This window comes from Carassius carassius, chromosome 2, assembly GCF_963082965.1.
Source record: "Carassius carassius chromosome 2, fCarCar2.1, whole genome shotgun sequence".
Classification (NCBI taxonomy): domain Eukaryota; kingdom Metazoa; phylum Chordata; class Actinopteri; order Cypriniformes; family Cyprinidae; genus Carassius; species Carassius carassius.
The window spans coordinates 5,664,478-5,691,225 of NC_081756.1; the positions used below are offsets into that span (position 1 = coordinate 5,664,478).

General features: G+C 34.4%; 1 protein-coding gene across 1 annotated transcript in view; it reads right to left on the bottom strand.

Moving 5' to 3' along the window:
• The window catches only part of LOC132096067 (carcinoembryonic antigen-related cell adhesion molecule 5-like), a 124,104-nt gene that overhangs the window by 62,303 nt on the left and 35,053 nt on the right, over window positions 1–26,748 (bottom strand). Inside the window, exon 3 of the mRNA XM_059501195.1 lies at window positions 744–1,025. Coding sequence (XP_059357178.1) covers window positions 744–1,025 — 282 coding nt within the window. The remainder of the gene's footprint in view (window positions 1–743; window positions 1,026–26,748) is intronic.

Here is a 26,748-nt window from a genome sequence, read left to right on the forward strand (position 1 = left end):
ATTTGAGCTTCATTAAACTGTCTGTGAATGAATCTAAATCTCACTTCAGCTGCTTCAGTTTCTTTCTGCAGTGGAAACATCAGTTTAGTTGATACTGATTTAATTTGATTGGAAACAGTCATATAGTGTCTTCTCTAATTCTTACATTTCATAAGTAAATTTCACTATGCAATAGTCAACTTGAATCATATAAAATGTAATGTCCCAATATAAACTGAGGCCAGTGAAAAGCTGAGTTGTTAGTAATTGTGTAAAACCTCTAGTCACAGAGTCTCTGAGCAGAAACATGAATGTCAAGCTCTGTGTGTAATCATAGAGACAGAGACTACAGTAAAAGTAAAGAGAGAGACTGTCTCTCCTCTGAACACACACTGATCTGATCTGATCTCAGCTTCACTACAGCTTCTGATCTCCATCTATTAATACACTTATGAGGAAATATTGATAGAAACAGCATCACAGTATCATGATCACTGTTATGAACTCAAAATCATTATGAGAAAAATACTGCACTAAATGAAATATCTGGTTTGCTTGTAGTTGGTGTTGATTATTAAAATTGTTTCCTATTATTGGTAACACCTAAATGAAACACTGATTTATATATTCAGTCAACATTTATGTTCTTTAATTCACATATTACACAATTTCATAGTGTTCAACATTTAAATAATTTAAGAGTATCGTAAACTTTCAATATTGTCAAATAGGTTTCTTTATGAGGACGATGATATTAAACTCACCCTTCACTGAGAGAGAAACAGAGCTTGATTGTGTTGAGACTGATCTTCCTTCTATGTGTCCTCTACACCAGTACTGACCCGCATCAGATGATTCAGATCCTTCAATAGTGAGAGTGTCTGTGTTTTCAGTGTAACGCTGAGACACTTGAATGTTTGAGTTTCCTTTCCACCACTCATATTTCCAGTCACTGTGATCAGACTCAATCACACACTTCAGATCGACTTTCTCTCCAGTGAATACAGGACTGTCTGGAGTCACAGTCAGAGTAGATCTGGGTAAAGCTGTGAAGAAAGACAAAAAAACATGAAGAGTCTGAAAAAGCAGTTCAGAGGAATGAATAACTCTGTATTTGTATGACACTATATAGTGTTTTTTTCTTTTCTTTCATAGCTTGTGTGTTTTCCTGGTCGAGTCGGAGTGAAATGCTGTGCTGACAGAGACTCATGAACACTTACTCGTGCACAGAGACCAACGGTCAAGGTCCGGATATTCTTTATAAAATGTTACATTTCGATTTGTTTTTCCACCAAACCCCTGAACACGTGCTGTATCTGAATACAGTGGTGCAGAACGGGGATATTCAGTATATGCAGTGCATAGAGGCTGAAAATATTTAATACAATGTTATAAATAATCTAAAGCTTTGCTGTTAAGAATAATGTAATGAAACATTTTTATTGAAATGTTTTTAGCATTTTTAATGAGTTCAAAATGTATAATAAACTGAGTACGTTGGTGACCGGATGGGGCGTGTCCAGAGATGGGACAAAGTGGAGAATCCTTCAACTTCAAATGAAGAACAACTTTTGGGAGCGACAGCCAATAGGAAAGAAGATGATAGAGCTCATGTGATCGCTCTCCTCTCAGCTCCGGCAGTGAAAATGTTTTATTATCAGCTGGAACAGGTTCATGAAGTAAGATTTTTGGGTATGTGAATGGACTCTAAATTAAATTTTAGAATTCAGAAATTGATAGAAAAATGCACAAAAGGAACAAATGTCTTAAGATGTTTGTCAGGAGCTGTCAGTCATTGAAAATAATTCACTGTGCTGTGATTAGGTCAAATATAGATTATGGTAGTGTAGTTTAAAGTTCTGTGAACAAAACCTTCCTTCAAAAGATAGAAGTAATACAAAATCAAGCTTTGTGGATTGTGTAAAGGGACATCTGTAAAACCATCCAGTTAGACTACTTCTGAAAGATTGTTGGGAATATGAATACAAAGAAATAACAAGCTTTAGTTGGGTAGTAAGGAAACAGCTTGGAGATGAATGGCCATGAAATCCCTGCCATGGTTGTTCCCTATGCCACTAATAGATTTACAAGTTCACAAAGTAATACAAAAACTGGAGATGAACATGCCAACTGAAGCAGTAGATTAACAATATATAATACTATAGTATTATTCGGTGTTATTTATAGATGGGTCTTATGAGGCCTATGAATAGAGAAGAAAACTCTCTGGGCGCAGTATGAGAGAGCAAAGTGATTAACGCTAATATCAGTTCATTTCTGAGTAGTATCTCTATTGCTCAAAAAATAAAGAAGTCACGATATGTTTGTGAATGAGCGTTTGATTTACATTTGACAGGAACTGAGATTATTAACAAGAATACAAACAAGCCACCTTTCGCCAAAAATAGCTTTTTTTAATTCAGAAAAAGACATTTGAGTGATTCAAGTAGATCAAGTAGAGTTGGCTCTTGCTAATTAGTACTGAATATAAAACAATGCTGAACTTTGACAAAGAAGTGTTTATTAAATGTTATATTATATACTATTACAGAGTGGAAATAGTGAATGAGACAATGACTGATCCTGACCTGTCATCTAGTACTTAGTTTGAGAATATCATGACATTCATTTTATTGGTATTTGTATTTCTACAATCTTCCACTTAAGCATGGCAAATATTCCATGAGTTATCTCAATAAGTAAAAATAATAAGAAAAAAACAATGCAGATTAAATTACCTAACTAAAAAGTGAGCAATATTACATGTGTTTGAAGTAAATTACTGTTAAAAAGGTGTTCTACTGTCTGGGGTCAGCCATCAGGAGTTAAAGGCGATGTTATACAACACACTTTTCTGTTTTTCTTTTCAGCCCTGATGAGTTTGTATCCGTCCATACACAAGCTAGTTAATGGGCTTCTGGTCGCTGATTTACAGAAGGTTTTCTGTGGAGTTTGTGTCAGGGCTAGAATACAGGGATCTTGTTTACCCCTCAGTAAATGTGCAGCTGTGTCCTGTCTGAATATAGTGTGACTCGTGCTGTATGAGAACACTTCTGATTGAGTTGGGATGCAACATTAAGGAATAATCTTAATTATACTACAGGCCGTTGAATGCTTGAATCTGATTGGCTGATGAACGTTCTGAGGAGTGCTATTATTTTCTGGGAAAAGCACAGCGAACGTAGTTCCAGGCAGCTCTCTTGACCGCATTACAGCTCCAGATCACTTATAATAACGGTCATGCAGTTTGCAAATAAAGGTGTTGTCAGCGCTGCCCTGATGATTTTATCAGTTAGCCTATACAGTGTAGCAACACAAAGGCTACACATGACATGTCCTACTAGACGAGGAGACAGTGCTGTTTAGAGATGCAAAGAGGTAGCCTAATTCACACAAGCTCTCTCTCTCTCTCTCTTAATAACTGCATTATAATGATATCAATGGCTCAAGCCTCCATTCCCAGCTTCAAAATGATGTTTTGGAACTAGCAAAAGTTGCGCTGGATGAGATGTGGAAGAAATAATCCTAATTTAAGTAAAAAACGGACGAATCCCTTTAAATACATAATCTGATCGATGTCTAGAGGTGTGATAACTGTAGTATAAATGTAATAATTGACTCCGGGCGGTTGAATTATTGGAAAAATAATAATTCAACAGCCTTACACATAGATTAAATTGAGGTTTATCCACTGATCTATATATGACTGGATCGCTCATCGCGTTCAACAGACAGTGAAGACACCGGAAGTGTTCGATCCGCCACCTTACTAATCCCTACCAGCAGAGAGCACCATTGAGTCACATTCAAACCGCTGTCCTAAAATAACTCGATTTGAAGCAAATCAGTCACATGGGATTGGTTTTTATGTTTATATAAATTAATGTTTACCTCAGATGTTATCTGCAGTGTTTACAGTCTTTAGGGCAGTATAAGCGATATATTCAAATCGTTTAGGTGTGTGTGTGTTTGCTGCGCACTGTCGACAGGTAACTGATCCAACACAAAATATAGCTCATTTCTTTATGAACATAATTATTCAGGGATTATTAAACATGAACGTATTAGTATCAGAAATGGATTTTAATATATTACAATGAATAATACAATAATGTTGTTAATATTGCTCTATAAATGAAAAGCTTAACTTACTATCTTGGAAATCAGAATCAAAATCAGAATGAGCTTTATTGCCAGGTATGTTCACACATACGAGGAATTTGTTTTCGTGACAGAAGCTCTGCAGTGCAACATAACAGCGACAGAACAAAAAACACAATAAGGAATAAAAAATACAAAAAAATACAAATAGGTGGGTAAGGATTGACAATATACAAATTGACAATGTATGGCAGGTATATTAAAATGAGCATTTATGTATGTACATGTATATTATGTGGAAAAATTTTAACTGTACGCTAAGTATGTGTGTTGGATAAATAAGTGTATGTGTATATAAATATAAATATAAGTAGTGTAGTGTGTTCCATGTATGTACATGTATATTATGTGCAAAAGATTTACGTGTACGCTAAGTATGTGTGTTGGATAAAAAGTGTAGTGTATATAAATATAAATAGTGTAGTGTGTCCCACAGTTATTATCAGCTGTTCATAAGATGGATTGCCTGAGGGAAGAAACTGTTCCTGTGTCTGGTCGTTCTGGTGCTCAGTGCTCTGTAGCGTCGACCAGATGGCAACAGTTCAAAGAGGGAGTGTGCTGGATGTGAGGGGTCCAGAGTGATTTTAACAGCCCTTTTGCTCACTCTGGATAAGTACAGTTCTTGAATAGATGGGAGAGTTGAACCGATGATTCGCTCAGCAGTCCGGACTACCCTCTGTAGTCTTTTGAGGTCCGATTTAGAAGCTGAGCTGAACCAGACAGTTACTGAAGTGCAGAGGATGGATTCGATGATGGTGGAGTAGAACTCCGAAATAAAGATGTCTTTAAATCCGTACTGTATATAGTCAGTTATTTCTCTGAATAAATTCAGTTTTCAGGATGAGCACGTTGTCATTTGTTATATACGTTGAGGTCGTGTCTGTCTGATGTTTATCATGTTCATGATATTCACTACTGTAATTAACGTAGCTTTTTAATAAGTAGGGGAAATTCCCGACATTTAAAAAAATAACCGTTTACATGCCTAGGGTGTTTGCATTGTAATAATGTACAGAAATACTTCAGATTTATAAACGCTGACTTGTTATGTGATGTTTCCTCATTAAAATCATACAATTTCCTATTAATTCAATAGAATGTTTATGCACACTAGGGATTTCCAATATGGCGTCGGTTTCACTTTAATGAGGTCATGTTTTATATTATTATTTTTTTATCAGCCTTTACTCCAGTCTCCAGTGTCACATAATCCTTCAGAAACATTTCAATATGTTGATTTACTATCAGTGATGTTCTTTTAAGCTTTCTATTCATCAAATAATCCTAAATAAACTGGTAATAATAAATCAATATATTAGAATGGTTTCTGAAGGATCATATGTCTCTGAAAACTGGAATAAAAGCTGATGAAAATTCTGATTTGCATCACTGAATTAAATTATATTTTAAAGTATATTAATTATGTATAATATATGTATATACATCTGCCACGGAAAAGAGTGAAAACTCCTCACACGATGGCTAAGTTACCGAACATCTGAACATAACGAACCAAATGCACATTGACGGATCTTCTTCTGTCTGTTCTACAAAATGTAAATAATTGTATATTTCTGCAAGCGTAAATATTGTGGAAATAAGTATATAATTAAATATATTAATTGTGTCTATGCAAATGCATTCCTCCTGGAACAGAGCTAACGCGAGTTTGGATGGTATTTATTTCTGTGACAGTTTATTTAATGTAAAAAATATAAATAAATTGTATTTAATGTACAAGTTATATGTAAAACAACCTACTGTAATAGTTACATGTAAAGGCCTACTGTAATCGAATGTAGCCTAAGTTATTCCTGTCAAACTGTAGACAGCACACGCGGTGTTCATCTAATAAAGATCTTCATCGCTAGCAAACAATAGCCTTTGCAGATTTGCTTTCAATTCAGTGCAGATCCAAAACCACGTCTTTAACCTCTTGATGTTCTTAAACTTTCTGTTACAACTCGACGACTCAGCGCGCGCTGCAGGAAACTGAACGAATCATTTAAACTGATTCACGAATCAATTCACTGGTTTATCAAGCCTTTGAACGGAATTGACTCAAAATAATGAATCATTTGCGAATGAGCATAACTCATTGTCCAGAGAAAAGTAGACGCTGCGTTTGGAATAAACTGAAGCATTTATAACATTTATTGCATAAAGATAAAGTAAAGAGAGCAGCGTAGCTCACAATAACGAAGTAAAAGTACAGATTTTTCACAAAAAAATTACTTAAGAGTAAAAAGTATCCATCTTTAAATATACTCAGAAAGTAGTTACCCAAAAAATACTCAAGTAAATGTAACAAAGTAAATGTAACTCGTAACTACCCACCACTGCTTATTAATAACTGAACTGTGCATTAATGTAACTTTTTATTTATTATTGATAACTGCACAGTATCTGTCTTATAAAGAAGAGTTTCCCAAACGAAAAGCTAATAATTAAATCAGAAAAAAATCATTAAAATAAAAATTTTAAAAGATCAAAGTAAAAGAGTAAAAATAAATAATAAAAAATATTAAATATTTAATTTGTTTATTTGTATGTCATTGTTATGTTCTGTTATTTTAATTTTAATGGGCTTTTAATTTGTTTCTCTCAGTTCCTGTTTACTTTGTTTTGTTTTCCTTTTTTTTTTTTAATCTTCTTGGTTGTGTTTTTATGTAAAAAAAAATACTTTACTTTTAGTTATCTTTGTCTGTCTTGAAACGTGACAGTCATGGGATCATTAACAGATATTAGAAAGCCTTGAACATACAAGTGTTTTGTTAAAATATTGAAATGTAAATATGCAATCTCAGGTTATTTCAAGTAAATATTCAGTAAATACACACATACACACACAATAATTCAAGTAAATACACACACACACACACAATAATTTTAAGACTAATATAAACAGCTCTGGTACAGCAGGTGATAAAGTTAGTTTGTCCTCTTCATCATCTGTAACTCATCTCACTCTAAATCCTCACACGCCCACTAGTGTCTGGAGTAAACACTACAACTCAATATAACGGCTCCAACAATCACTAATGGATTAAAATCATGAAACTTCTAGAAGAGTTTTTGTTTGTTTGTTTGTTGTACAACAGCGGTTTACTGTTAAAATTAAAACATGGAAGAAAAATTCTGTTATTCCCTAAAAATACAGCTTTAATGATAATTGTATTATTGTTGTTGTTGTTGTTGTTGTAACATTTATATGACCATTGTACTGTACAATAAATGATACATTTCTGTCACAATCTCTTAAAGTTATACCGAGTTTTTTTTTTTTTCTTTTCATTATTATTTTTATGAATTGCCTTTAAGACCTTTAAATTAATTCACAGAGGATTCAAACTTACACACATATTTAAATAGTCTCTTTGCAGTTTAGTGTTCACAGACGTTACTGATTTAAGTGTACTGACGTACATGATATTCATTCAAACATAATATTCATCCTGATAGTCATCCAAAATTAAACAAATTCTGTGACTTTCCTCATTCTACAGTAAATTCCCTTGTAATGTAAGCATGAAATTAAAATTGTATTTTGTAAATGTGTGTTGTTGATCTCATTGTGAACGATTCATCCATTCCTATGTGTGTTTGTTTTTAATATCACCTAGTGATGTTTAATCAGAATCTCATCAGTGAATCTTCCAGTGAAGTGACAGACTTCTCTCTGGTGAAGTTTGCTGGTCACTTAAATCCACCTTCAGTGTTTGTTAGAGACAAATGATGAACAGAACCAAATCCTCACCCCGTCCTCTTTTCTTGATAATTGGTTTAACTCTAAAGAAACAGTTCTGTTTCTACTTTACTTCTGTTTCATTGTGACTTTATTAAAGGCAGCTGTCACTCTCATTAATGACTGTCCTGTGTGCAAATGTTACTGTATTCACTTCTTTAAAACAATTATCAAAATCACTGATATCTGTACTGTATCTGTCTTGTAAAGAAACATATTTGGCCGTTCTGGATTTGAACAAATAATGGTTAGAAATTAAGTCCTTCAGTCATTCTATAAGAACAGATGTGGCTGATACAGAAGAGTATAAGAAAAGTGTTGATCCACAAATATAGATTTAAAGATCATTAAACAGAATCTGCAGACTGACCTGATACAGTCAGTGTAAGAGCAGCACTGGTGTGTGATGTCTGTGAGTCTGATCTCTCTCCTCTACAGCTGTATTCAGCTCTATCAGACACAGATGTGATGGTGAAGACTCTCTCAGTGACGTCTCTGATGACTGAACCATCTTTAAACCAGCTGTATCTCCACTGAATGACTCCTCCTCTCTGTATGTCACATGTGAGAGTGACTGTCTCTCCTCTGAACACACGCTGATCTGGAGACACCTTCACTACAGCTTCTGGTCTCTCTGTATTAATACACAGATGAGGAGATATTGAAGAAATGTATCTTGATCAATGTTATTAACCTATAAGAAAATGACTGCACTGTTAAAACATTTTCTGTCATTTCTACAGTTATTGTACTTGTCTTACAGTGTGTCTGAACAGCACAGAAACAGAGCGAGTGCTTGAAGTAATAGAAATATATGGGGCATCAGTTTACTGTCCAGCATCTATTAAAGTTATTATCACTGATTATAATGGGTTCAGTATTGTCTTTTGTCACGTTGCACAGTGGATTTTGTCTGGGAATTAAACTCATGAGTGAAAGAGATCTGGAGAACATCTGCGCTGTGAGTCGATGATCCTCACGAGAGAATAAGAAACACCAGAAAGCAGGTGAACATAAGATTGTAGATCTGTGTGTGTTTTTGTCAGGTTTTTGAACACCAGTTTGTAACATTTACTCTAAACACAGCGGTAATATAAACTTTGTTGTTTTAATTAACAAAATAATTTGTCAGCTTATTGAATTATCAAATTAAAATGATTTTTAACATGCAACGCTTATTTTATATTTATTTGTGTTTAGGTGTTAATGAACGTTGGCCAGTAGCTTATTGAGAAAATTAAATAATTTGTTATAGGTTTAACAAAAGTTTTCTGGCCACCTTTCTACTTTTAGCCTTATTTTGTTATAGTTTTTATTTATTTATGGCATTTAATATTTACTGCATTTTGTGTGTGTTTTAAAGGCAACTGCAGTGAAGCATCAGAAACACATGAGCTTCTGTCAGTCACACTGAGACTGATCATTCATGACAAGAGAAGAACTTCACTATGATTTTAAGAGGTTTGTGTATTTTATATTGTCTTCATGTCAGTTTACTGTAAATCTTAATTACAGTAATGTATTGTAAACAGTGTCAACCCCTTGAAATGTCTGACAGTGTGTATTAAATTTAAGATTTGCTTTGCTTGTCGTTGATATTAATTACATCAAAAAAAAAAAAATGTAAATATTGGTATAACAAAACATTGATATTCATATCCAGTATGTTCTGTTGTATTCACAGATCATACAATTGCTGACTGTACAACATTTACATAATTTAAGAGTGTAAAAAGTGCAATATAATGAGGTCATGTGACAGTTTGAGTCACTATTGTTGGATGATGTGATTAGTTTCAAATGAAGAAAAAGACAGAATATAGTTTATACTGAGCTGAATTTGGTAAACAGTAAGAGTTTTACATTTTGATCAAAACCACAGTCTCTCAGTTGGACATGTGATCATATTAGAGAGAGTTTATGAGGAAGATGATATTAAACTCACCCGTCACAGAGAGAGAAACAGCAGAGCTTGATTGTGATGAGTTTGGTCTTTTATCTCTCTGTCCTCTACACGTGTACTGACCCGCATCAGATGTAGTTACTGCTCTGATAGTGAGTGTGTCTGTGTTTACAGTGTAACGATCAGACGACTGTAACATTACACTGCCTTTATACCACTCATATCTCCAGTCACTGTCAGACTTAATCACACACGTCAGATTGACCGTCTCTCCAGTGAATACAGGACTGTCTGGAGTCACAGTCAGAGTAGATCTGGGTAAATCTGTGAAGAAAGACAAAAACATGAAGTGACTCAAACAGCTCTTTCAGAGAAAAATACTTTGTAAATGAGTTATAAAACTACAATTTATTATTGTATGTCATATTTCATAACAATGGTTCTGTATTATTATTTGTGTACTGTCATCAGTTTTCTTATTTCAGTTTTTGTTGAGGAAGCTCTGAGGAGTCGTGAAGGATCTCAGGAATCTCATAATTTTTTTCTGCAGCTATTTGTAAGTTTAATGTGTCTGGCTCACAATGACATCTAACTGTGGTGTTAGATCAGGAATGGACTTGAATAAGACCCTCATACAGATAGCAATAGAGACACAGAACACAAATATTCATGATTCTGCTTAAAAATACTGAATTATATTAGACCCTTATGATTTCACTCTGTCTCTCACTACATGCATTTAAAATGTTTTAATTACTGAATATTATGAAGAAATGTATTAATCATGTATTACAATTAATAAAGAAATAAACTTGAATGTTTGATCCTCTGGATTCATCATATTTGATGTGCAATTACCATATTTCATGCAAAATTAAATCTGTCTAGACCAGGTTTGTCAAACTCAGTTCCTGGAGGGTCAGAGCCCTCCAGAGTTTAGTACCATGTAATGTTCAAATAAGCCTGAAGGACTTGATTAGTCAGATCAGGTGTGTTTAATTAGGGTTGAATATAAACTCTGGAGTTTGACACCCCTGCTCTAAACTTTCATTTTGGTTGAACTATAGTATGTATATTGTAACATACTACAGTATATGTATAAATATAAAGTATATATGTATAAATGTAACATACTCTCATATTTTTGTATTGCGATATGATACACCATGTTGTTCCCCCAGAAAGTATTAAAGATGGATATGTTCATATCACTGTTAAGTCTTTAATATCACAATTTACATGAGATTAAATGAAAACCTCCACACACAAAAAGACAGAAAGAAAAGCAACACACTCAAGATGTGAGTCTGTGAACGAGTCTCAATATGACTGTAAGGGTTATTGCTCTGATCAAATGTAGTTTTCAGTTTCCTGTTTTCATGGGTACTTGAGTTATAGTTTGGTTGTTAATTAGTCCCAAACATCTGTTTCTGTTCTTCATGATTAGACTCTTTCTAGTATTTAACCACTTAGTTTTCCCCAGTTCTCTGTCTGTTCTCGTCTTAGTTGTGTTTGTATATTCTTACTCCTAAGTTTTCCTCTTCATGTTGGATTTACTTATTAAAAGACTGTTTCTTGGACTTTATATGATCATGTTCTTTATCACAATCACCCACACATGACACACGTCACATTTAGTTGTTTCTTTTCTTCCAGCAGGTTCACTGTCAGTGTGGATGTGAGTCCTGAGTTCTAAGTCACTTCAGTTGTATGCAGTTGTGACCAGGGATGGGTATCATTTACATTTTATTGATACTGTTATACTATTTGGTGCAAAAAGATATGAAGTGAAAAGTTTTTCAAGTTATTGTATTACTGCTGAACTTTAGCAACTGTATTCAAGTTCTTCAGTCAAGAGCAGAGAGTTATTTTAATATTTGTGTTTTATTTTATTAACATTAAAAGAGCGGTTCTCAATTCCAGTCCTCGCACCCCCTGCTCTGCACATTTTGTATGTTTCTCTTATCGCTTCAGACGTTTGTTCTATTCAAACGTAAGTTCCCTGCAAAGTGGACAACACAGGAATATTCCCCCATGATTACAGTTGGAAGTGAGCGTATATGTTCCAGTCAAAGTGCATTGAAGTGTGCGAGATGTGAATTTAAATTGTATTTATTTACAGAGGTATTTGATGACACACTTGTCCATGTGTCAAGATGTTGCGCAGTGCAAATCAGTGAATGAATGTTCGGTAGTGAAGTAAACTTCAACAGATTTCCACCGCAAATATCAAACGGACGTGGCCCAAATGTGGTCTCAGCTGTCACTGCTGACCTCCTGTCAGTAATGGCATGTACCCTTTCAGCCGGAGCTGGGCCATGTGTGGCAATGACGGCATGGCTGGGATCCGGCAAACAACATGAGGGCCGATTGTTGATGGGAGGAGTGTGGCCCAGATCAGGCTAAGATCTGGCAGCATATTATGTGACCCACGATAAAACAAGATAAATACAAAATTGCATGATAACGGTTAAATGATCACATACATTTTAATGAAGTGTAGTATTGTTAAAATGTAGTCTTTGAAATGGCAAGTCAAAACAGAATGAAACATTATCATTAAAAAATTAAGCAAATCAGTAAATCAGTCAACTGCATTAAACTGCACTTAATTATAATTTTCTTAAATTTTATATTATTATTCTCGGTACAAACAATTTTAGAATCCTAAAAGAGGAAGAGAGAGAAAGAGAGAGAGAGAGAGAATTTAACCATTATCATGTAATATTTATTTGGTTTACTAGGGTAACATCATTTTTATTAGTATACTGTCATGAACAAGCATTAAATAAAATGATCATGAAAGTATTTCATTTTTATTTAAATCCTGTATCCATGTGATACTTGGTGTGAGGAACAGATCCAAATTCAAACCGCATTCATTGGCGATATGTATCTCCTTCCTCTGTAGCTATAGTAACTATTTAAAAATGTGCCGTTGAGAAGTGTTACAGCAAGTTTTACGGCAGCGATATCAAACGCTCATTGGCTCTCGCCAGTTCGTCATAGATTGCAACATGCCGTGTTTCCGGTGATGCATGTTTTGAATAAGAAACACGCGCCTTGATGGAGTGGATCGGGAAGGTATTTTCAGTGTTTAACAACTTAAATTATGCCCTGCTCCTCACGCTACTATTATATTCTGCCAGAGTGGACTGCAACTGCAATGTATCATCATTTGGACTACTGTGGTTCTGCTCTTTGACACATCTATAATAAATTATTATGATAAAGTTACAAGTGTCTATCTGTTACGTTTCTCTTGTACACTGTATATTTATTCACTCACTCTTTATTGGTTGATTTGTTCTTTATAAAAATAACAATTTCAATGCAGTACATTTTTTTATTGCACAGTTACATGATTTGTGGGTTTTAAGTCAGATTTTCTATTCGGTTTAATGTGGTTTATTGGCATTAGTGTGTACATTACCAAAGCATGTCACAAAAAGAATAATGGATTCTGTATTCCCAGAAAGCAGCATAGTGTTGGCCCAGATCTTGCACGCGTGAAATCCATGTGGGCCGGATCTGGGCTATATAAGGCTCAGGTGTGGCTCAGATTTGGGGATTCTGGTTTAATTAACCCTGAGAATTGGTACCGATAATAAAACCTGACTTGGCCCAGTTCAGGGACAGTTAAGGGTGATTAACTGGTTGAGACTTGGGCTGGAGTCTTTAATCCAGTTCTGGGCCACTTCAGGGCCGTCATTCTTTGCGGCACTTGGGCCGAGGGAAAAGTGATTGTGTGGCCAAGATCTGGCACAGAAAAAATTTGCTATGTGGGACTGCGTAGGGAGGGACCATGCCAATGGGAACACAGGTCATGTATGCAGCTCACTTCTCACGATCTGGTTAACTGAGTCAGGTGTGTTAACAAAGAGACACAAAATATGCAGAGCAAGGGGGTCACGAGGACTGGAATTGAGAACCGCTTCATTAAAGGAATAGTTCACCCAAAAATTAAAATTGTGTCATCATTTACTCACTCTCAAGTTGTTTTAAACCTGAATGAGTTTCTTCTTCTGTTGAACATAAAAAGTTATTTTTAAGAATGTGGGAAACTAAACAGTTGTTGGTCTCCAGTGACTTTCATATTTTTTTTCTACTATCAAAGTCAGTGGGGACCAGCAACTGTTTGGTTACACACATTCTTTAAAATATCTTCTTTTTGTGTTCAACACAAGAATAAATCAAACTTAATACATGTTTAGTACAACATGACTGAGTAACAGGGGCGTACCCAAGGGTAGCCACGGCCACCACTGTATAAACTCTGGCCACCCCTAGGATGATTTACAGTGGGTATTATTAATTTGAATGCATAATGTAAATTCACAATAGTTTTAAGAATAATAAAAATAAAAAAAAATTCAGCACCTGCTGGGGCCACCAAAGAGAAAATTGCAGATTGGCGCCACCAGAGTAGCTGCCCTTCCCCTTCGCACTCCCCCGTCCCGTCATTGACTGCACAGGGCAAAAAGCAGCTGATTCAACACTTGAGAGCACCTGCGCGTTTTGGATAGACAGGTAGGCTATGTATGCCTCACAATCAGGGCCGCTGCACAAGATCCCGGGTCCTATGCATAGGCAGTCCCAATAAAACAATAACAAAGATAATCGCGCGGTTCACTCTCGGCTCAGAATATTAAAAAAATGTATAGATTTATATAATTTCATATAGTTATATTATCACACGAAGAGTAACGTTTTTCTCTAAAAGTCAGCATAATTACAAAATGTGATAATGATTTTATACACAAGTTCAATTAACAAAAAGTTAATATCAAGAGAATTACGTGTTAGATAACATATTCCCTTTTTTTGCTCTATTTCTAAAAACCAAATTCATTCCAAACACAGCCACTGTTTGCGTCTCTGAGCAACATGTTCCGTTTCTGAATGAATCAACCGTTTAAATGATTTGGTTCAATCGCAATGACTCACTTATTAACAGTGACTCGCTGAGTCTGACAGCTACTTGACAGTATTAATTTCACATTTATCGACCCTTTCATTTTTTTTTTTTACAATTTCAAACATCAGTTTTCAGTGCTTTATGTTTTAAAATATCAAAACATTATTTATCCATTTGTAACTGCAGGTTAAATTATTTCATGTAGAGCTGCATTAAACACTGTATAAAAACGTTCTGTGTTTTCTCTGCATTGCAAAGATCTTTTTGTTTATACTGATTGCATTTGATTGCATTACCAAATACATTTGATCAAGTATTTGATCTAAAAGATGGCACACACTTTTAGAAAAAATGGCTTAAAATTAAAAATAAAAACAATCAGGAGTCATCTGTCAGCAAAATTAGAAATAAGATACCAGCACAATAACACACTCAGCAAAATATTGTCTAATTATCGTTATAGATAAAATCCCAGACAATCACAGGGATATAATTTTATAATATTGCAATTAAGAGATAAGATATAATTTTGTCAATATTGCAAACCCTTAATTTATATCATTAAATTGATAATAATACAATTAATTGATAATTGTTTAAATTAATATAAAATGTAATACTTTTGACCATTTTCTTAAAAATGGTTTAAAGCCTGAAATATAATGTTCATCATTTTATAAAACTTTGTTTATGTGAAAACTTGTACATTAACCAGAAACAAAAGTACATATGTATAACACACATTAAGTGGAACTTTTAATTATTTTATTTTTTATTTCTTTATTTTGATGTGCCACCCCAAGATTTACTGTTGCCTCATCTGGCCACCCCTATTAAAATTTTCTGGGGGCGCAACTGCTGAGTAACTGATTGAATTTAAATCTTTGGGTGAACTATCCCTTTAATGACAAGCTGCAGTATGTTTACTACTGTCCCTTGAGCTGCACACATCTGTTTTTCTCTCATCTGTTTACTTTCACTTTAGACATAATTAACTGTGTTTATATGTAAACCTTGTGTGTTTTTGACAGTATTAGCACAATCAGATGATAACTAAGATAACTAATTAATCAGGTGTTGTTTGACCGGCCTTTTAGTGTATGGATGCTTCGGGACACGCTTTGAATATGCACATGTTAAAACAGCACGCCAATAAAACATTTAACCGGTAAGGCCTTAAAGCACATGCAAATAATGTACTCTTGTGATTGCAAATAAGTGCAGTGTCTCGTGAGTGTAACTCTACCGCTGAATGGACATTTCATATGAATGTGTCTCGCGAGTTGCAGTTAGAACTAGAGCTGCGAGACATATTACATCGCATAGCTTGAGGTAGATGTTGTGGTTTGTTAGCAAATGTTTCTTTATATTACTAGTGTTACCTCCTTAGTTCACTATTACACTACTGCACATATTGCATCTGACACTGGTGTCACTTAGTTTTGTAACGTAAGTCCACATTTTCAATATTTCACTTTTTCTACTATCAAAGTCAGTGGGGACCAGCAACTGTTTGGTTACACACATACTTTAAAATATCTTCTTTTTGTGTTCAACACAAGAATAAACAAAACTTAATATATGTTTAGTACAGTAACAGGGTCACCCCCAAGCCAGGATGTTTTTATAGGTGTGTCCAGGGAGGGGCCAGCAACCAGTCTGGGGTGGCACAGAAATCTTCATTATTTCAGTATCAAGCCTCTGCCCCTTTTGTCTAAAAGTGTAAAGTGCCCCTCTCTTCTCATAGTAAATTATTATTATTACTATTATTATTATAAATAACAATAAGCTTATACCATTTGCGGCTAACAATAATAACAAACACAAATGATAATATTTTGATTTTGGAGGACGTAACGTTATTTTGGCGTAGGTGGAGCAGTAGGCGGATTTACCTTTACGGTGCTATGCAGCAGTTTCTAATAGCAGCGAGTCTTCAAAACAAGAGCAGCAGACAGGTAACGCGGAAAATGGATAATTATCATACTGTCATGCGGTTGTAAACTTAGCATGCGAGTTATGCTTAATTATAATATAAGTATAACACAAATGCTGCCACATTTCTAACAATGACATTTTATTTGTTTTATCCAAGGCCATTAAATGGCGCTAGCATAATTTAGCATGTCATTAGTTTAGAGAAATGCATTTAGTGAAATGAAATCTAATTCCATGTCAAACTCTAACGTGCAAGACATTTGTATCTTTGATTTAATGATAGCTAGCACTGTCATAGATGTAATACAAACAAAGTTTACAATATCACCAAAACTAAACATGAATTCAACATGATTAACTTATTGATTCTCAGCGTTGTTTTAAAATTAATAATGTTCAGTAATATTATCATCATCTCCTTAATTCTGTTTGATGTGTGCATTCTAATTATATATAATTTGGAGTCCCAGTTTGCATTCATTATATGTCTAAAATTATTGTGTATTTAAATTGTATGTTCCACAGAAGAAATAATGTTCATTTTGGGGCAAACCATCCCTTTAAAATAAAAATAATGTAATGAAAATGAAAGAGAGGTTACAGCCAATGAGGAAGAAAGGAAGAGATGAAAAGGGAGGTATAAGGAGAGATGATTCAAGGAAAGGATAAAGAGAAAACAGAAGGAGCTGGAGAAGCAGATATTGAATACCAGGTTCAGGGTACAAATGAAGAAAACATTTACCCATCCTTGATGCTCTCAGGTTGATCAGCTTAAAATAAAGGTTAATAGAAGCTATATAAAGTACTGCTGCTCTCTTGGGCCATTTCAACCAGTAGCTGGCTTTCCAAAAAATCCACAAGGACGGTCTTTTCAGAGCCAGTGTTTGGATCCTAAGGAATGAATGGTGCTAAGCTAAACGCTAACATAGTGCCCTACAGCAATTAAGTTCACGCACTGAGACAGGAGAGGTATGTATCAACTCATTTAAGTTGAGGGAAGAACATAGTGAAATATGGAAAAACGGTGGCATTTTCCTTTAAGTTAAATCTCTGAATTATAAACTTGTATTTTAATGTGATATTAGTAGTTTAGTTTATCATATAGGCTATACATATTATTTGTAGTGTATTTGATGGGGATAGTGTACAAGTGCACCAAATCCTTCAATGATAAGGATTCAAACTAAACTTTCTGTTTAGTCTGTTTTTAGGAAGGATACAAGTTTGATGTTCAACATATAGTATTGATTCAGAAATGCTAACAATTAAATATTGGAATTTAAACTTAATTTGGTTGGATCTATGTCGCTAAAATTCACTTTATGAAAAGAAATATGGCTGTTTGTAAAAGGAAATTATTAAATTAATTTTTAAATTATTTATTTCACATGGGCTTGAATCAGATTCGGTCAGATGGTAATTTTACACCCAGATGGTGCATCTTACCCACTGATTTGACTCGGGTCAGCTTACCCCTAACCTGGGGCAAACTGAGCCATGGGAACACTTTTTTTATTAGAATTCATATTTTTAGAACACTTTTTCATAGATAAATTCTGATAATTTAAAATGATAGGAAAACTTTCATAAGGATATGATAGGATAGATGCTTTCATTATTCTTCTGCATCATTTTCCCTTACCTTGAGGACCACATAAGTATAAAATGTCTAATCTTACCCCACTCTACCTATAAGACATTTAATTTAATATTTTACAGCATAAAGGTAAAACCATTTAGAACATTTATATTGTTTTTATAACTATTTATAGGCCTACTATTAATATGGTTTTAATAAATATTTGTGTGCCAACAACAGCACATTTTGTGTTATTTATATTAGATCTGATCGGATACAATAATTTGATTAGACATTCTAATAGAACGTGGATATTTTAAACTTTATTATCTTTACTATCTTTGATCTTTTAAACTAAAAATAGATGCTAAAAATATGCTTTTAGTTTACTTTTTATGTACTTCTCAGAAATGGGCTTTATGTACTCTTCAGAAATATACCTAAAATGACATTTAAGTATACTTGACTTATAAAAGTCTAAATATATTTGAGCTATACTCCTAGAATCCGTGTTTTCATTATACGTTAGAGAGTGCTATTACACATCTCTTGCACAGAATTTCCAAAAAAACACAAGTGAAGCAGAAAAAAAGAAACAACAGATTGTCACGATTCTGTGCCGGAAGGAACATGGAGTCGAAAATAATCGACAGAGAGAGTCTTCATTAATCCAACACAAGGTATATCCAGCAGGGAACACCGGATGAATACACAAATATGTAACTGGTAGACCTGACAAACACAGACTGAAAAGACATGGCTTTTAAAGACAGACAAATGAGGGACTAAGGAGACACACCTGGGAAACTAATCAGAAACAAGGACAAAGACCGAACAATAATAAAAGTTGCACCTCGAAGTCAAGCGCGGCAAATTCAGAACGGAAAAAGAAGCAAAAGAAGAAGGGGAAAAGGAAGAAAGAAGAGACATGGCGAATAAAAAGAGAAAATATGCCTGCAAATTCCTAACTGAATGGAAAAAATAATTCACGTTCATCCAGGACAGCTCGAAGGGGAAGGGATATGCTGCCTGCAAATTTTGTAGATCAGACTTCTCCATTGAACACAGTGGCTGAACGGATTTAATTACACACATAGGGTCAGAAAAGCACAAGCCTGCGGCAATGCAGCACCGGTCACAGCCCAGTATTTTGGGCCATCTTTCCAAAGGTAGACCCGATGGTGTTATTTATGCCGAGACAAAGATGGCTATAATATGTATGTATAAATTATGTACAAATAAATGAATTATATTCTTCTTTACGTTTGTTTGTGTGTGTGATTATATATGAGCCCCCCCTTAATTATCTCCCTAATTCTGAGGTCTCAAGGTTGGCAAGTATGAATGTGGATTGTAATGCATCTACCTCTTAATGCAACAATACTTGGGGGCTGTGGTCTCCACTCTCCAGAGAGCGGCACACAGATTGTGAGTGATGCTGCGGAGCGGGTGGTAAACATGGAGCGGATTATAGTGGAAACAGCGGTTCTTTAGCGGAGCGGGAACAGATTGATGAGAGGGGCACCTCAACCGATGAGGGCAAAGGGGCAGTGGCTCTAGCCACCGGGCCACCCCCCTGTGCATGGCCCTGCTTCTGGATTCACCACATTTGATGTGCCATTAACATATTTCATGCTAAATTAAATATGTCTAAACTTCCACTTTCATTGATCTACAAATAATTAAAAAATTCTACAATACTTATTATTAAATCTTTGTATTGTGATATATTGTGACACAACATATTGTTGTATTTCTTGAAGTCTCTCTGTAATGAAGCGACTGATGAAAGGTGCTCTGTGTTTTGGAGAAGCGCCTGGGTTTTAAAGATGCATTATTATGTGTTCTTTGGCTGCTTATATTTTTTTCCCATTATTTTTCTGTTTTGATATTCTTCCTGAGGATAAATCCAGAGAATACAACATAATGCACTGTAATAAGTCATAAGTGGAAATTGATAAATTTCAGCATCATTAAACTGTCTGTGTAAATGAATGTTAATGTCACATCAGCTGCTTCAGTTTCTGTCTAAAGTGGAAACAACAGTTTTGTTACAGATTTAATTTGATTGCTAACAGCCATATAGTGTCTTATAACATTAACTTAGTTATTAATAAAATGTAAAAAAAAAATTATATGAAATATAATAATAATAATAATAATAATTCATTACATTTATATAGCGCTTTTCCAGGCATGATAATATGAAATATGAAAGATGATGCATTTAGGGGGAAATGAAAATTTATTTATGCAAAATTACCTGGAAATTAATTTATAATAATGTCCCAATATAAACTGAGGCCAGTGAAAAGCTGAGTTGTTAGTAATTGTGTAAAACCTCTAGTCACAGAGTCTCTGAGCAGAAACATGAATGTCAAGCTCTGTGTGTAATCATAGAGACAGAGACTACAGTAAAAGTAAAGAGAGAGACTGTCTCTCCTCTGAACACACACTGATCTGATCTGATCTCAGCTTCACTACAGCTTCTGATCTCCATCTATTAATACACTTATGAGGAAATATTGATGGAAACAGCATCACAGTATCATGATCACTGTTATGAACTCAAAATCATTATGAGGAAAATACTGCACTAAACTAAATATCTGGTTTGCTTGTAGCTGGTGTTGATTATTAAAATCGTTTCCTATTATTGGTAACAACTTAATGAAACACTGATTTACATATTCAGTCAACATTTATGTTCTTTAATTCACATATTACACAATTTCATAGTGTTAATTTAAATAATTTAAGAGTATCATAAACTTTCAATATTGTCAAATAGGTTTATTTATGAGGACAATGATATTAAACTCACCCTTCACTGAGAGAGAAACAGCAGAGCTTGATTGTGATGAGACTGATCTTCCTTCTATGTGTCCTCTACACGTGTACTGACCCTCATCAGATGTTTCAGATCCTTCAATAGTGAGAGTGTTTCTGTCTACAGTGTAACGCTGAGACACTTTAATGTTTGAGTTTCCTTTCCACCACTCATATTTCCAGTCACTGTGATCAGACTCAATCACACACGTCAGACTCACTCTCTCTCCAGTGAAGACTGTATTGTCTGGAGTCACAGTCAGAGTAGATCTGGGTAAATCTGTGAAGAAAGACAAAAAAACATGAAGAGTCTGAAACAGCAGTTCAGAGGAATGAATAACTCTGTATTTGTATGACACTATATAGTGTTTTTCCTTTTCTTTCATAGCTTGTGTGTTTTCCTGGTCGAGTCGGAGTGAAATGCTGTGCTGACAGAGACTCATGAACACTTACTCGTGCACAGAGACCAACGGTCAAGGTCCGGATATTCTTTATAAAATGTTACATTTCGATTTGTTTTTCCACCAAACCCCTGAACACGTGCTGTATCTGAATACAGTGGTGCAGAACGGGGATATTCAGTATATGCAGTGCATAGAGGCTGAAAATATTTAATAAAATGTCATAAATAATCAAAAGCTTTGCTGTTAGGAATAATGTAATGAAACATTTTTATCTAACGGTTTTTAGCATTCTTATATAATAAACTGAGTAGGCTACATATCAACCATTCAACACATTACTGTCACAGACAGAGTCAGAAGAATAGAGGAGAAAACACTCTGAGCACAGAACAGAGAAGACAAGGAGAAAAAGAACAATGTGTTAAGGACAGCAATATCCAAGTGAACTAACATAAACTGGTAAGCTCTATAAAGACACTATAACGTTATTCAATATTTAATGTTGTTGCAGAAGAGGGCAAAGTTTCATTCTGAGTATCAATCTATTCATTTCTGAGTATCTCTATTGTACAAAAAAATTTAAAAAAGTCATGAAATGTTTGTGAATGAGCATTTGATTTACATTTGAGTGGAACTGAGATTATTAATGATACAAACAAGCCACCTTTCACTGAATATTGCTGTTTTGACTTCAGAAAATGACAATTGTTTGATTCAAGTAGATTTTTCTTTTTTGCTAATTAATACTTTGTATAAAACAATGCTGAACTTTGACAAATAAGTGATTTTTAAATGTTATATTATATACTATTACAGAGTGGAAATGATAAATGAGACAATGAATGATCCTCTGTTTTCATCTAGTGGTTATAGTGACAATACCATGACATGCATTTCAACAGTATTTCTACAGTCTTCCACTTCCACTTCAATTTTCCATCAGTTATCTCTATAAGTGAAAAAATGCAGATGAAATAACCTACCTAAAAAATGAGCAATATTTGCTATATATATGTCTGAAAAAAAATTACTTAAAAAATATTAATGATAAAACAAAAAACATAACAAAGTTGGAGTTATGGAGGATGTTATACAACACATTTCCCTCTTTGTTTTCTATTCACTTTTAACCTTTTTTTCCTCCTTGATCAGCTGTAATCTAACAGTCTCTGCACAGCTGTTATTAAAGACGCCTGACATTTTACAAGTTTATTTCTTTATCAACAAGAGCTGCTTCTGTCAGAGAGAGTTTCTGGTAGTCAATAAAGAAGAAATGGAACATTATCATTGTTTCTGATTAATTAAAATGAAGTTTTAATCACAGGTTAGAATTCAAATCTAACCCTAGATTTGTTAATCTGTGTTTAAAGTTAAGCAGTGCAACACCACTCGACTTAAAATAAACCCAAAATCAACAAATCCTCGATTAGTTCTAAACTTTGCTTAATTTAATCCTTATTTGTGCAATAACCAATGGTTTGCATCGTTCTACTGTCTTTTTTTTTTTTTTTTATCTCTCGTTGTGGTCCGGGGACAGAAGGGTATACAGCATTAGAACAACACAAAGATGAATAAATGATGTCTTAGTTTTCATCTTTGGTTGAACTATCCCTTTATTGTCACAATTTCCATGACATTAAAAATGAGACGGAAGATTTGAGTGTGCAGTGCAGAATAACTGCATCACATCACATTTATCTGTCCAGTGTGTTTCTGTTCACTAACAGCTTCACTCTCAATGTGGATGTGTGTCCTGAGTTATAGATTCACTTCAGTTATAATATAGACTTGCCACTCTTATTAATAACTGAACTGTGAATGAATGTAACATTAATTTTTGTAAGTTTTAAAATCATAGATAGCTGCACAGTATCTGTCTTATAATGAAGGGTTTCCCAAACTGGTGTTTGTGAGTTAATGAAAAGATAAGAATTAAATCAGAAAAATATAACATTCAAATAAATATTTGTAAAATAAAAATACATATAAATAAATTAACAAAAATATTGAATATTTAATTTGTTTATCTGTATGTCATTAGGCGCACAAACTGATCGCAGTCTGACTTGAAGCAGTGCATGCTGGTTAGAAATTTTAGGGCACCCATTTGGCCCTGATCACTGATATTAACCTACAAGAAAATGACTGCACTGTCAAGATATTTTCTGTATTTCTTAAGAGTTATTTATTTATTTTTTTTACTGTATATCACTCAGTATAATACTGCAAATTTCCTTTACAGTAGATAACTCTAATTCCCTTTGCATCATGGGAATTTTCAGTGATGTCAAACACCTCATACAGAGACGTATTGTATTTATTTATTTAAATTGCTGTACTGTAAATGCCTCTTTGGAGCCTTTGCATTTAGGGATCTAATTTTCTTAATTTCTTATCTTTGGATTGTCAGGATTCATCTTACAGTGTGTCTGAACAGCACAGAAACAGAGCGAGTGCTTGAAGTACTAGAAATATACCGCCATCAGTTTACTGTCCAGCATCTATTATAGTTATTATCACTGATTATAATGGGTTCAGTATTGTCTTTTGTCACATCGCACAGTGGGTTTTGTCTGGGAATTTAACTCATGAGTGAAAGAGATCTGGAGAACATCTGCGCTGTGAGTCGATGATCCTCACGAGAGAATAAGAAACACCTGGAAGCAGATGAACATATATGATTGTAGATCTGTGTGTGTTTTTTTCAGGTTTTTGAACACCAGTTTAACCTAGTAACATTTACTCGTAAACACAGCGGTAACAAACTTTGTTGTTTCAATTAACAAAAGACTTTGTCAGGTTATTGAATTACCAAATGTAAATTATTTTAACGAGCAGCACTTATCTTATATTAACCCTTAAATGCATACCTCGAGTCTTTAGCGACCCGGGACATTAGTATTCTCTACCCTCTCCCTCCTTCATTTTTTTAAAGTTAGACATCAACTTTCTTAGTATTCCTCAATCTATTAATCATAAACAATATAACAAGAAAAAAAACAGTAAACTGCCTGTTTTCTGATTTATTTAATTTATTTTTTGTAATAAATGTATAGGGTGGCTAGAGACCCAAGATATGTAAATGTGTATGTTTGTTTTTCTGCACAACTATATTTACATATCTGATGACTCAATATGTACAATGCCTTTTTTTTCTCAAGATGGCACTGTTTGATACACAATGATGAAATTAGTGATGTTACACTCATAATTACCGCAAGCATAAAACAAACGAACATCATCAGCAAACTTTTAACTGGTTTGAATGGCTTTACTGCAGAGCAATTACTATACGCAATGAAATATACATGTTACTGATATCTGATGCTGGATGTGGTGAATAAGCTGCCAGCGATCAAAATATTAAATATGAAGTCATTGAAAATGATAGTTTTGAGACAGATGCTGAATGTACTATGGAAGTTCTCAACAAAATCACCAGAGTTAAATCAACTCAGCTCAGAGTGCATACTGAAACAAACACAATGCAAAATAAGGTTTGCTTTAGGTAGTCTCTTGGCTTAAGAACCTTTCTTTTTAACAAAAGGTACTTTGTGGTGAAATAAAATTCTTCATATTATAAAAATGTAAGAAAGAGATGGTTCTTTAAAAAACCTTTGAATGAATGGTTTTTTTTTTGGAACCAAGAATGGTTCTTTTATAGCATCACTTGAAGAACTTTTTGAAACACCTTTATTTTTAAGAGTGTAGAGCAGCATTGTGTTTACATCCTGTAGTTTCACAGGGTTGACTCAAATATATAATTGACAAAAAGCTCATGATGATTATCTGATCTTTCTGCTTTACAACACCTCATGTATTTGTAACAGACAAAGAGTGAACAGTCAAGAGCCCAACTAAAACAAACACTTATCTCCATGATGGTGGCATCCTTTTAACCAATAAAACATCAACATCTGATCCTCTGTAATGGTGTTCATTATTTATGCAAAATCAGCATCTGTCTCTATCTCTCTCTCTCAAAATGGCCATATTTAAGAAAAAAGTTTACTAATTTACTAAGTTTACTAATATTAAATCATTTGCAGCTTCATCTTACCTCGCTCTCTTTAAACTGACGTTTCGCACTGTTCTTCTGTGAACAGTAAACCCTGCCCACTTTGATTTGATTGGCCAACTCAGTCATTTTGACATGTTAGACCGCTCAGGCTTTGACCTGAAGTGCCTAGAATGTGCAGTGGTCGCGCATGCATCCGTAGACTAAAGCAAATTAATTCTTACACTTTAATAGTAGGCCTATTTATAACGCTTAACAGGCTGTGTGACTATGAGAAGTTATTACCTCAAAATGTACGTCAGTATCAGTGATGCGCGGGTCAATGTATAAACAACCTGCACCCGACTGATGTTTTCAACTAATCCGCCCACAACTCGGACCACAAAAAAAGAAAAAGAAAATATTGTACCCGACCCGCTTCCTGACCCGCATTTTTTTAAAAAGTAGTAAATGCTCATCGTAGCGTCATTGGGCCATAGACGTAGGAACTAGAAAAAAATAAAAAATAAAAAACATAATATATTCTAATTTTGTCAAGAATTATAAAAAATCGTCAATAAGCTCATAATTTGTACTAAAATAGTCTAGTCTGGCTACCGTTTTTTTCTGCACTATAAGGCACACTTAAAAGCCTTTAATTTTCTCAAAAAACGATAGTGCGCCTTATAATCAAGAGCGCCTTATATATGGATCAAGGCGCTCTGTCAAAATGTTGACATTCCCTTTAGCACAGCTCCATCTAGTGGATGCATAACGCAAACCCAGTCAAACGTTTGCCTGCAGTATCTTCTATTCTATGCGCCTTATAATCCGGTGCACCCTATATATGAAAACAGTTCTAAAATAGGCCATTCATTGAAGGTGCGCCTTATAATCCGGTGCGCCTTATAGTGCGGAAAATACAGTATGTCTATTTCAGAGGCAGACAGAGTACACAGCTTCATTACTTGAGTAAAATTACAGATAGCCCTTGCTAAATGTTACTCAAGTACAAGTAAAAGTACTACAGTCAGATGTCTACTTAAGTAAAATTACTGAAGTACTTGTTTTTAAAAGTACTTGAGTATCAAGAGTACAATAGTACATTTTATAAATATTTCATTACTACTGCCACAGTGCTTACATTTATGTACAGAAACGTCCTACATGGAGTTATGAAAAATGTTAATGTTAATACCTTGGAGAATATAAAAGGAATTGAAAGTAAAATCAAGTCATTTTCACCTTTCGCCATGTTGCTTTATTTAATATTTCTCACTTGCCCACAAGGCAAT